The 13,745-nt window shown below is 39.9% G+C and overlaps 1 protein-coding gene across 1 annotated transcript; it reads left to right on the plus strand.

Annotated features, from left to right (window-relative positions):
- The first annotated feature begins 262 nt into the window (after positions 1 to 262).
- On the plus strand, positions 263 to 12,194 carry LOC143285206 (WD repeat-containing protein 82-like). The gene is made up of 9 exons (XM_076592452.1): positions 263 to 485; positions 888 to 985; positions 1,486 to 1,552; positions 2,175 to 2,274; positions 4,736 to 4,852; positions 6,646 to 6,801; positions 7,766 to 7,835; positions 8,346 to 8,488; positions 10,078 to 12,194. Exons 1-9 carry the CDS (start codon positions 325 to 327, stop codon positions 10,105 to 10,107), a joined length of 942 nt encoding a protein of 313 aa, XP_076448567.1. The 5' UTR covers positions 263 to 324; the 3' UTR covers positions 10,108 to 12,194.
- Positions 12,195 to 13,745: the final 1,551 nt, after the last annotated feature.

The following is a 13,745-nucleotide window of genomic DNA, read 5'->3' on the forward strand; positions in this document are numbered from 1 at the left end:
CTGATACTGATACTTCTCTCCACAGTCCGTGCCCCAAGACCGCTTGGTGTGATTGGGTGAAATTATTTAGGTCAGCTCGACTTTTCTCACTTAGTAGGCTACAATAATTATAAGTGCAAGAGTCTACAACATGAAGATGATGTTTTAGTTTAATCAAAGTGTCGGTAACGCTTTACTATTGTATGATTCTTTATTTGGGAAAAAATATCACTATTCAGCCCGCAGCTACTTTAAGTGCGGTATTGTACAGGAAATGCGGGAAGAAACGCATCAGTGAACGAGCCGATCACTGAGCGAACAGACTAACTCCAATAAATTCAGAAAATGAAGCTCATTGATGAAACAGTTAGAGGGTTTAGGGTCGCAAAGATCTTTAGAGAAAATAATGACAGGATTAGTAGTATGAATTTTTCAGCGAATGGAGAAACTTTGATATCTAGTAGTGACGATGATTCCATCGTCATCTATGATTGTTTGAACGGAACGTAAGTTGAGAACAAGCCACAGTGTAATTGATTTTAGTTTGTACATTTCCTGGCATGGTGTTATCCTGCTGAGATATTTATTAACTAACTGAATTACTTTTCAGCCCCACCCTCACTTCATCACTATTTTGTCAATGAAATGAGTATAAAAAAGGGAAAGTACCCCAACTAGAATAAGAGGTGTATAAACCATCACCACTGCCATAGAATTACATAAGCTTATGCAACACAGCAGAAACAGTATATATCATTATATGTCTGTTTGGCTGCCAGTTTGTCAATATCATTTCTAGTGGTGTGGAACATAATGACTGACTGGATGTGTTGTGATTATAAGTGTGTATTACTACTAGGTAAAGTATGGGTTCAGGGTTGTACATAATTGACTGTTTATTCTTCCAGGCCAAAACGTACACTGAACAGCAAAAAGTATGGAGTGGACTTAATCCGTTACACTCACGCTGTCAACACAGCACTGCACTGTTCAACAAAAGTGGATGGTATGCCTTTCTTTCTTTCTTTTTTTTTTTTTTTTTTTTTGTTGTTGTTGTTTTTTTGTTTGTTTGTTTCTTTGTTTGAATGAGTGAAGCTGTGTTAAATGCCCACTCTCTCTTGACTCCGTCTCACTCTTTTTTCCTCTCCTGTTCTCTCCCTTTCCCTCTCTGTCAGTCCATGTCCCTCCCTTCAGCAGTATCCACATGTTGTAAAAGTTATGATACCAATCTTCGGAAGTGATTTTACTTTCATATTTATATATCAATGATCAATAATGTCATGAAATAAAATGTATTTGCTACTAAATTAGATGAAGTCAGTATTCTTAATCTTAAGATGAATTGTTATTGGAAAAATTATGTTTTGCAAGAATTTTGCTATGGTATTATTATCAAACTTTAATTTCTAAACCAGATGATTTGATTTGAATCAATGAATGTTACCATGGAAATTAATAGATCTTGATATTACAACAGTGCATTCATTTTGTTGTATATTTGTGCAGACACTATAAGGTATCTCTCCCTGCATGACAACAAATACATCCGATACTTTCCTGGTCATACAAAGAAGTAAGTATTATGTGGTGAACTTAGATTTATATATCATTTTTGTTATTGATACTTTTAGTTATATTGCACCTCTCTTCAATCAGAAACCAAATTTTCTAAGTGCCTTGCATACAGAGTCATTTGCGCAAAAGCTGCCTACCCAGGTAGAGACAGCTGCCTTTAGGCCTTCATCATCGGTTTTTTTGTCAGTCAGTCAAGTTTTCAATTACATGAACACATACACAAATATATATTAAAGTGTATTTTTCGTAGAATTTTGCCATGGACAGTACTTTTGTTGCCATGGGTTCTTTAAACTAATGTGTGCAAAGTGCATGTTGCACATGGAACCTCGTTTTATCATCTCATCTGAATGACTTCAGTGCAAGTGGTGTTTTATTTGGATTTTTTCTTTTTTTGTGTGTGTCGTTTTTAGATAATTATGAAGTAGATTCTGTGGTTAGAAATCAGTTTATCAAGAAAGAATGGGTAAGATTGAGAGGGAGTGAGGTGGTGGAACTATTTCTTGAGGTGTATTAGCAAGTTTATTTCATTTCAGTTTTGAAGATGTTATAAAATTTGCTTTTCATATATTTCACACACCATACAGAACACCATGATCATGTTCATGTACTGTTTTCAGAGTGGTCACACTGTGTATGTCCCCCATCGATGACACCTTTATCTCGGGATCTATGGATAAAACAATTCGTTTGTGGGATCTCCGGTCACAGAATTGCCAGGTAACACTTATAAATCTGTCCTACTATAGATACAGAATACTTGATTATCTCAAGAGATATTCATGCATGGTGTACGCTACACAAACAATGCATGGTATGAAAACACCAAAGACGTAAAATGCCAAGTTGATATGGGACCTCACAATCATAAACACCCACTGATCACAGTCATCCAATATCAGCATAAATGTATACATAAAAGAAAAAAATGTTTAACTGCTAAATTAATGTAAGTATCACATAGAATAATCACAGCCACACACAAGCATAAATCAAAATCATACAAAACTAAAACGTATATGAAAAAAAGGGCGCTAGTCAGGGATGCACAGGGGAGGTAACCTGCTTCGGGAGGTTATCGGCCGTAGCTGCTTTCGTTTTCTCCACATAGGTGGATAGTAGTTTGCACAGGACAGGAATCAGACCCCTGCCGGAGTCTGCACTAGTGGGTCACGGTAAGTATGTTACTTAAACATAATTTTAGGCAGAAAATTTCCTATACATGATTAAAACTAAGCTATTTAGCAGTAGTTGAAATCCAGTACAAAATATAAAGTACACACATATGTACACATGTGCACACACACACACACACACACATGCGCATGCTCTTACTATAACAACAGTTGTGCATTAAGATTGATCAATTATTTAAGAAGTGAATTGACTGGGGTATAAAACTGTTGTGGGTTCTAAGAGTTTTCAGTCTGGGAAATTGGTAGCATTTCCCTGAAGGTACGAGTTCATTTGGCTGTCATCGCTTATGATCTGTGTTGATTGTTGTTTCATCCGTCGTTTGTACAGCTCATTCAAAGGTTCTTGTTTGACACCAACTGTTTTGCTAGACACGTTTATAATTTTACTCAATATGTTCGTGTTCTTCACGTTTAAAGTTCCATACCAGCAGATAAACGAGAAAGTTAAACCTGATTCAATGAAGCAGCGATAAAAACTCGAAGAATTTTGGGATTGACCTGTAGTTTGTACATTGCTTGCTTTGTTACATACCCATTAAGCTGCAGCCAGTTTACCACCAACAGAACAGTGACTAACCATTGCCCCCGGGCCGAGTTTGCAGTGAACAAGTCCATTGTGTTTATTTTGCCTGTGACTGAGAGCATCGTTTCTAAAATATTTGGTGCTTGTGAGTGTTTTTCACACACAAACCTGGCGGTGAATGAGTTAAAGATAAACGTGTGTCATATAATGTCAGGGATATTGTGAAGGCATTTGTTGTCAAACTGAAAGGTGTCCCTTTTGTTTTTTTTTCTCCTGTTTAGTTGCCACGATTTGAAGCTGTAGAAGAGCGTGGATAGAACTTTTGAACTGTTAAATCCTCGTCTCACAGAAATTTTTTTTGCTGATCCATACAATTTGCTCAGTTTGTTTAAAGCTGCTGCTGCCTTACCAATATACCATTTCAGTTCATTGTACTCTAAGTCACTGGTATTTTTGTTGTTATCGTACTATAATGTGGAGTGATGGCCTAGAGGTAACGTGTCTGCCTAGGAAGCAAGAGAATCTGAGTGCACTGGTTTGATATCACGGCTCAGCTGCTGATATTTTCTCCCCCTCCACTAGACCTTGAGTGGTGGTCTCGACACTAGTCATTCGGATGTGATGATAAACCGAGGTCCTGTGCGCAGCATGCACTTAGCGCACGTAAAAGAACCCACGGCAACAAAAGGGTTGTTCCTGGCAACATTCTGTAGAAAAATCCACTTCAATAGGAAAAACAAATAAAATTGCATGCAGGAAAAAAAAAGGGTGGCACTGTAGTGTAGTGACGCGCTCTCCCTGAGGAGAGCAGCCCGAATTTCACACAGAGAAATCTTTAGTGATAAAAAGATAAATACAATACAACACAATACAATAAATAGATTGGATTTGCTGCAGTCTGGCATTTGGAAATGCTGTTGTTGTTTTTCAGGTGTTCAAAATGTCTCAAAGAGCACTTTGATTAGATGGATGCTTTATTCATTCTCTTTTATACTTCTTTGCTTTTTGGTTAAAAAAAAAAATATATAATCTGCAAGCTTGTATTGAAGCAAGGGAGAAAAGAGAGAGAGAGAGAGAGAGGTGCTCACAGTGAACATTCTCTCACAATTACTGACTGAACCAGTTACCTTCTTTTTTTTTTTTTTTATTTTTTTTTTTTTTTTTTTTTACTAGTTACACTTACAGTCTCAGGAAATACATCATTACATGTGTGTGTGTGCATATATATATACGATATTCATAGGTAGGTAGGTAGATAAAATAGATATGTATTCCCTGTAAAGACAAAACATCTAGGAAAGACCTGTGACCTATCAGTCTATATTCCAGAGTGAGATTCACTGTTTGTTGTTTTGAATGAACTATGATAACTTATAATGCTAATTTAATGATTTATCTTTCATTCTTTGTTTCGTAAACATTGTGATACATTTAATGCCATTGTTCATTCATGTGTTGGTAGGGTCTGATGCATCTGAGTGGCCGTCCAGTGGCTGCCTTTGATCCTGAAGGGCTGATTTTCGCTGCTGGGATTAACTCTGAATGTGTGAAGTTGTATGATCTCAGATCGTTCGACAAGGTGAGTTGCAGAATTCCACCCCTACCTGTACATTGTAAAACTCTGCTGATGGTAAATTTGGAATTGGCTTGGTTGTCAGTGGTTTTAGGAGAAAGTACATATAACCACACATTTTTTTTTTACACTCTTTTTTTGTAGTGAGGCAGAGAGGGGTATTTGATATAAATACTGGTCATTATGAAAGAAATGTTGTTGAGGTGAAATGGATCATACCAGTGTGCCTACCTTAAACAGACACCCTAGCTATGCAGTTTTCAAAGCTGAAACAGAAATCGTGCTGTCAGTATATGTGATGAGGTTGTAGTCTAGCAGTTTCTGCTTGCCTGACCAAACACAATGAAGTTGTGAGGTGTAGTGGGGTGGGAGGCGGGCGGGGGCGGGGGCGCGGGGAGTGCATTCCTCTCCCCATCCTCTTGCCTTCTGAAGTCAGGTGCTCCCAGGTACTGCCACGTGTTGAGTGACTTAGGCAGTGCAGCTTTCTTTCTTGCAAGTCTGCTTCTCCAAGAGGAGCTGCCCTCTACAGAATGCAGAAATGACAGGCGCAATATCCAAGTGGTTAATGTGTTGGACTTTCAATCTGAGGGTGCCTTGTTCGAATCTCGGTAATGGCACCTGGTGGGTAAAGGGTGGAGAATTTTCCAATCTCTCAGGTCAACATGTGTGCAGACCTGCTTAGTGCCTGAACCCCCTTCATCTGTACGGAGTGTGGCTGCCCACTTGGCGGAGTAAAAATTGTCATACACGTAAAAGCCCACTTTATAGGCGGATAGTAGTTTGCACAGGACAGGAATGTCAGACCCCTGCTGGAGTCTGCACTTGTTGGGTCACAGTAAGTATGTTATTTAAACGTAATTTCAGATAGAAAATTTCCTCTTATGTACATAGAGTGAACATGGAAGTTTGCAGACCATGATCAAAGAAGAACAATGCAGAAACAATAACACATCTGTCCATGACCTGTTATCGACATCATCATTATCTCTAGCAACTTTGAATACAGTGGGGTTTGGGGTTTTTTTGTGTGTGGTTTTGTTTTGCTTTTTCAGTATTGAACACAGTTTGAAAATGTCATTGTCAGGTCATAATATATAATATTGATATCTAGGATCAGTCCCGTCTCATTAGTGGCTGGTTCTACACCAGTCCATCCTTCAGTGCCCTCTGCTACACATTCTGCTAAGTGTCTACACATATATATATATGAATTAAAACCATATTGTATAAATCAATTTAAGGTCAAGTATATTTCATTTGCTCACAAAAATTAATGGATATTTCCCAAGTTCAGGTCCATTATCTGTATTGTGTGGATGCACATCTTTTCCTTCCAGTTCCATCTGTTTGCGTGTGTATGTGTGTGTATGTCTTTGTTTGTGTGCTTTGTGTCTGACTGACATGTAATTGTAAAATGCTTTGAGAGCTTGAACAGCTGTTTATAAAAGCCATTAATACTATTTTTACTGTAAAGTTGCCATGCTCTGTGTGTGTGTGTGTGTGTGTGTGTGTGTGTGTGTGTGGAGGGCCCATTCACCATGTTCAACTTGAGTTGCCATGATTCACTGCATGTTGTGTGTGTGTGTGTGTGTGTGTGTGTTTGAACATTTTTAATCCAATTAAAGCTTGAAGCGGTGACTAGTTTTTATTGTAACTTTTTCACCCTTGACTTGAAGTAGATGCTAACGTGGCGATAGCCTTGAGATGGCCTTAGTGGTCGGCAAGGCTTTAAGCACCATAATTTGATTTTGAATTAGAACATTCAAGTTGCCATGATTCACTGCATGCTGTGTGTGCAGGGCCCCTTCGCCACGTTCAAGTTGCCCCAGGACAAGGAGTGTGACTGGACAGGGCTGAAGCTGAGCCCTGACGGCAAGCTGATCCTCATCTCCACCAACGGCTCCGTCCTCCGCCTCATCGATGCCTTCCACGGCACGCCCCTCCAGACCTTCGTGGTAAGAACACAGCGTCGTGCAGTGCAGTTCTGTTCCGATTGAAAATACCTCATTTCAGAGTTCATACAGAGTTGTGTAGCTCTGGAAAAGTTTTGATGAATGGGAGGGCTGGAAAAAAAAAAAGTCTTGCTCTTCATGATCTGGAAAAGGTCTTCGAATCTGATCAAACCTTTGTATGATACCATTCAACAAAGAGCTTAATCTAGGTACTATCCTGGTTTGTCTGGAAAAACAGCAAAAATTGTGTGCAGTTGATTTCTTCAGATGATTAGAATGGCTACTTAGACGTGCGTGTGCCAGCATTCTGTCAGAACTGGAAATTTAGAAAAGCTGCGAAAGGAAATGGCAAACCAGTAAAGCAATTAAGAGGAATGCGTATTAGAACTGCTCTAAAAATACAAAGAGGATGCGTGCAAAACACTGCTTAGTTGCTGCAAAATTTGCGCAGTTGTCATCTCTACCTTTGCAGCAAGCTCAGTGCTTTTTGTGTATGTGTTTGTGAGTGTGTACTGTTCTGTGACTGTAATCAAATACTGCGTGGTGTTACTGATAACTTTACTTTGTTTCTGATTGTTGGAGGCTGTAGGTGTAGCACTAAAACTCAGATTCTTAGATAGGCATGTCTGACAGTAATGATGGTCACCAGATCTGTTTTCGATTTGCTCTTGCAAGTGATGCAGCTTTGTCACTTTTATACAGCTCTGTTACTTTGTTCTATTAGTTTACTGATGTTTCTTTATTTTTTGTCCAGGACATCTTTTTATATAATCATATACTGTTCATACCTTCCTCTTTCTCCACCACCATTCTTTTTCTTCTTTTTTTCCTTTTCTTTTTTTATGCAAAACAGTCTGTATAGGAACATGAAATCTTGTTGCTGATTTCAATGTTAGTGGTCTAGGAGTGAATGTTTTCGATTTCTTTTTTTCTTTGTAACATTGCTGTGTGTCTTTGTGTGTTCCAGGGTTTCCAAAATAACAGGGGCATTCCTCTGGAGGCATGCTTTACGCCAGACTCCCAGTTTGTCTTTTGTGGTAAGTGAACGACAGTCAAGGGAAGCCTGGCTGCTGTTTCTCTGTTAGTGTCAGGTGTGTGGCGTGTGAAATAACCCTCTTGTGTTTAGAACGCCCCAGGCCACCCAACACTTGGTTGTCATCCATACTGGCCCTGCCCCACTTTGCTCTCACATACTTTCCTGTCGTAACATTACCCAGACGCCCTAGACCTATCAGTCACGAGGCCAGCACATTCGCGACTAACCATGATCTCACATGATCATGCTCAGCTAATCGCTTGCGTGTTTACATTGAAACAGCACAGAGTGGACCAATCATCTATATTGTTTACCCAAACAAGAGAGAACGTGGCTGAATCAAATTGCATCTCAGTCAAACAGCGTCTGTGCCCAGTGGATCAAGCAAAAATGTATGTTTGACAGTGTGGCTCGAAGTCCACATGTTCCTACCAAATTCAAAATGTTCCTACCAAATTTCCTGATTGTTCCTGCAGACACTTGACAGGGGCTGGCATCTCTGTGTGTGCAGGGTCAACAGACGGGAAGGTCCACTGCTGGAGCACAGAGACAGGGGCCAAGATCGCCATCCTGTCCAGCGACCACCCCGGCCCCATCCAGAACCTGCTCTTCAACCCCAAGTACATGATGATGGCCACCGCCTGTACCAACATGGTGTGTATGATAGGTCCTGTCCAAACTATGAGGAAGCGACTGCTGTAAAAACTGTCTGGGCCTGAATTTGATTTTAGTGGAGAGTGTCTTGCCCAAGTTTCATGCCCACTCTCTCAGTCAAGACGGTTTTGCTACAGTTAGGAGTGGTCTCCGAGGACGAACTAGCCCTAAAGGCTGCAGCGCTAAGAGCCTGTGCAGTCTTGCCTCTTAGTTTGAGAGTCATAGTCCTTCACAAAAGACTAAGCTGTAAATGAATTCCCACTGAAGTGGAGAAACTATTGATCATACAGCTCTCATTTTGCTGTGCGCACAACTGTAAGCTTATGTCAGTGTCTGAGCCCTACCAACATGGTTAGCACACCCCAATGGATGGGAGTGTTTCCACATTCTGTGCTCAACATCTCTCTCAATCACACATACTCTCACACACTTGCATATGTGAACACACTCACACATACACATAATATGCCGGCACATACACCTTCATATACACATGCATGTGCACACACAAAACACACATGCATCCATGCAACTCACACGCTCATACATGCTCACACGCACGTACATTCACTAACTCACACCGACACACGCTCGTACATGTGCACAAACGAAAAGGTCTTAAATTTTGAGAGTATTTCTGTGTCATTGGGCTTTGTTCTTCTCTGTTTCACATTGTTTTTGTTTTAGAACGATCTCTTGGCCAAGCCACCCCTGGACCCGGCCACAAACTACAGTATTACAACAACAAAAAAAGTCACTCCCTCCCATGCACTGTCATAGACTGTACCAACATGATAAATTTACACAAGCTGTGCTAACATGTTAAACAAATAGTTTGTGCCCAAGCTTTTCACTGAAATTTCTGGCGTTCAGTGTCTTGTCAAAAAATGCATGCAAACTATTTCAGACTAACACAAATTCCATGACGCTACCTGAATCTCACATTAGATATTGAAGTGTATGAGGTGATTGAATATACTCTGTTTTATTTTTTCATTTCATTGATCCAAGACATTATTTTATCCTTAGCCCAGTTCTGTCGTCACATGTTTATTTTGTGAAACCATCATTTCTCAAATTTCTTGATTTCAACCCTCACAATGATGATTTTATACTTTCAGCCTCTTTTGTCTTTTTTTTCTTTCTTCTTTTTTATGTCCTACTATGGTGTAAGCATGGCTATCATGAATCAAAGTGACTTATCCTTGATACTCAACTCACTCGGTATCGCCATTTTCTTTCTTTCTTTCTCCCACAGAGACTCCATCTGATAGCTTTTATCATCACAAATGCAGTATCAGTTTATCACCATCCCCCTCCTAAGTCTTAGATCATTCTCTTTAAATACTTTTCAGTTACATCAGCAGCAGTAAACCTCAGCCATCATTGTCTTTTTTTGTTATTTGTTGGTGTGGAGAGAGTTAAGTTATTAAATTTATATTTGTTATTTACAAAATACAAAAATAAGATAGATAGTGATAAAAACAAATTCTATGACACCTGTGTCATCAGACACTGTTGCCCCAGTTGAATACGGACGTGACTAACCCCCTGTGTTATTTTTAATTGTGTTGTGTTGTGTTGTGCAGGCTTTCTGGTTGCCATGTGTGGATGACTGAACGCTAGAGGGCGGCACCGATCATGGGGCAGAACTCCTGTGTACACAACAATGGCAGCATTTCTGTGCAGCGGCAGTCTGCAAAGCATTTCTTCTCTTGTCACCAGAAACACATAGTAACACACACACACACACACACACACACACACACAAACTTTGCAACTTACAGTGTAGTTAGTTCTTGATCCTTTATGCATGCATGGATTTTTTGCCTGTCTGAAATCACAGTGTGTGAAAAGACATTAGACAGAAGAACACACATATGCACATGCACACACACACACACACACACACACACACTCTCCTTTCTCTCTCTTTCAAGCTTGCTCTCTCTCTCTCTCACATACACACACACTACGCTTGCATAAATTTTACTTCAGAAGACAAGAGGATCTTAGATGAATTGTGATTCAAAGGAACAGAACTTGTGTGTGAATGACAAACATAGAAGTCAGTTGCTGTGCAGCTTTCCGCAGGGACTAGCTCAGCTTGCCACATGAAGAACTAGGCTGACTCTCACTTGATTTTCACTTCAGACAGCAGTCCTTTAATTCTCCCTGCAGGGTGCTGGGAGTCTTTCAGTACATATCTCGCTGTCCCTGTCTGTCTGTCTCTCTCTCTCTCCCTCTCTCTATCTTTATCTCTCTCTCTCTCTAGATATATATATAGATATATATAATGTATGTATGTACAACATCCGGAAATTCTTTGCTAAAAATCTCCTCTTTTCAAATGCACTGTCTCTTTCCTTCCTTTACCTCCTTTTTTTCTTATTTTAATCTTCCCAGTCTATGCTTTTTTTTCTTTCTTCTTTTTCTTCAAAGCAAGTTTTGACATCTTTTTTATTTTTTTTTTATTTTATTTTATTTTTATCCTGAGTCTCTGACGTACTGACTGCTGTTTTGTTCTGGCGATTAGGTAGTGATAATGTAAACAGTGGCATGGGCTCTGGCTGCCCATTCTGCAGTATGATTTGCCAGTGTGGCCTTTTGGGGATTTATTTGCGTGTTGGTTTTTAAGCATTTTTATCTCTTATGATTTTTTGTAATCTGGGTGCAGAAGAGCTACGTCCTCAGCAAAGCCTTGTCTTATAATGCCTTTAGATGTTTAATGGTCAAGATAATTTGTCATGAACTGTGTTGTAAAGTTTGGGGGGTTTGTTGTTGTTGTTTTTTTTCCTTTCTTGCGGCTTAAGTTTTTCTTTTGTTTTGACAGTTCTTATATAGCCCTGTGTGATCAGCTGCATGAAAAACAAAAGTGTCAACACCTGTGGAAGATTTGTCATTGATTTAGGTTGACCTCTTTACTGCTGGACGTAGCTATACCTGCCATCCCTTTCTCTCTGTAAACTGGTTTAAACCACACACACACACACACACACACACACACACACACACAAATATATACACATTATGTCAGTGCTTGATCTGATTCACAATCATTTTTCTGCTTGCTCTCTAGAACTGAGAGAGTGAAGAAAAGTTCATGCACAGTGTCATACCCATTTGTTTATTGACCTCAGTTATGTGAAGAGAGATGGGTTGGATGAGACTGGAAGAAGGAAGGCAGTGCTTTTTTTTGTCACAAGATTTCTCTGTGAAATTTGGACTGCTCTTCCCAGTAAGTGTGCTTTGTCACAGTGCAGTGCCACCTTTGTTTTTTTTCTGCCTGCAAGTGTTTTTGTTTTACTATCAAAGTGGATTTTTGTGTTTATCACCTTGGGTTGTTCTACATGTGCAAAGTGCATGCTGCAGACGGGACTTTGGTTTATCATCTCATCCAAATGACCAGTGCTAAAACTCTGTCCAGTGGTAGGGAGAGTAAAGATCCTGGTCCTTATACACAAACCAGACCCATGGACACTGGTTTGGGTGCATTACCACTAGGTATTTTGATAGACTTGTCTGTGTAAGTGTGTTGTTTGTAACAATGATGATGGAAGAATGGTGCAAGTCTTTAGAGTGATGTAAGTGTACATATCTCAGTGAATGTCATTGTGTTTATTTCGTTCAGAAATTATGGCCTGTCTGAATGTGTGAGTTTTGAAATCTGGATTTTATAACTTGTGAATAAAACCATTGAATGAAACTGCTGTGTTATAATTTTTTTGTTTATTAATATGTGTGCGTGTGTGTGTACTGTAAAGAAATAAAACATTTAGACAAACGAAACCATAGAACACAGTCTGTAAGAATATGGGAAAGATTAAAAAGGAGTATTGTGGGGATGCAGGTGGCAGAGTCCGGGTCGGACTTCTGACCCAGTATTCACCAGCAATTGGGGTTGCAGGCCCTGTTTCAGCATTGTGTTGTGTCCTTGGGAAAGTCATTTTCCTCCAGTTTTCAGACAGGATTAGGCCACACGTTCCGATGCTAAGCCCAAGACACAGTAAAAATTTCACTGATCTTATGGTCATTAAAGGCTATGAGACCTGAACCGGTGCCTCTGTTCACAGAAAGATAGGTCACAAATGATGATGATAGGAACAAATATTTGAAAATCATGTGAAAATTGTGCACAGCCAATACCGTGGTTACATTGACAGCACCATATCCACTGCAGAAATACCACATATTAATAGTGTCAATATCTGTGGCAGTAAGTGTGCCACCTTCAGTCTGACAATAGAAGTAAAATAAAAAAGAAAACAAAAAATGCAAGATTCACTCCAGCTGATATATATCAGTGTGCCAATATGTTTTTCGCACCTCATTTTGACACACACACACAAACATCCCAGATGTAAATAAGGTATAAGCCTACATAACTGCAGCTTTGACATGTAATGATTCATTGGCTGACGCTTTGACAATCGGCTGACATATTTTCAGCACACAAAAAGCATTGACCAAAAATGCCACAGAAGTTTTTGCTGCGTAAAGTGTCATACAAATCGATGAGGGACAAGACAGGGATGAAGATCACACCTGTGTCTGTGTGAAATTGGAAGAGGAAGGTAGTCTCCTCTCTCTCCTCTTACATGGACAGAATAGAAATGACAGAAGGATGAAGATAATAGGGTGGGGTTGAGGGGGTCAACATCAAGTTCTGACATGATCAGACATGTATTAGAGGGCAGTATGGAAAACCCTATTATTTCCATGCAACTACAATGTTTATATCACCTTCCCTCTCTGGAACTGTGTCCTAACCATGATTTCTGCTTTCCTCTGAGTCTCATTGCGACAGTGTTACCCACACCATCCACTCAAATTCACCCATTCATAACGTGAATGCCAAAACACACACACTGTGTGGAAACATGACAAGCGCAGGAAACAACTGAACATCAGAGAGGCACGAGGCAAGTGTGTGTGAGAGAGAGAGGGGGAGAGTGGTGGGGGGATAGCCGGGTGGGGCTTGGGTACGTAATATTGATTATATTATGTTTGATGATCCAGTGTGGGTTGGGCTTCTGCCAGGATGTCTGAGTCAGTTACATATTATATGCGTTTTGCAGTGATGTGATGAATCAGTCAGCACGCCCCGAGACTGAAGCACTGATGAATAAACTTTTTTTCAAGAATTGGAAGGCGTTAGGCTTTCATAATTATGGCAAGCACAAACTTTTTTTTCTTATACATGTGAGTCAATCAGACGCTCGTATAGGACCATGAATTGTAGCAGGGCATGTGATGT

Source organism: Babylonia areolata, chromosome 8 (genome assembly GCF_041734735.1).
Source record: "Babylonia areolata isolate BAREFJ2019XMU chromosome 8, ASM4173473v1, whole genome shotgun sequence".
Classification (NCBI taxonomy): Eukaryota; Metazoa; Mollusca; class Gastropoda; order Neogastropoda; family Buccinidae; genus Babylonia; species Babylonia areolata.

Excerpts from the sequence above, each read along its gene's own strand:
- LOC143285206 (XM_076592452.1), top strand. The coding sequence starts at position 325 with ATGAAGCTCATTGATGAAACAGTTAGAGGGTTTAGGGTCGCAAAGATC. Across the intron at positions 486-887 it reads TATGATTGTTTGAACGGAAC|GCCAAAACGTACACTGAACA; the intron begins GTAAGTTGAGAA and ends TTATTCTTCCAG. Across the intron at positions 986-1,485 it reads CTGTTCAACAAAAGTGGATG|ACACTATAAGGTATCTCTCC; the intron begins GTATGCCTTTCT and ends ATATTTGTGCAG.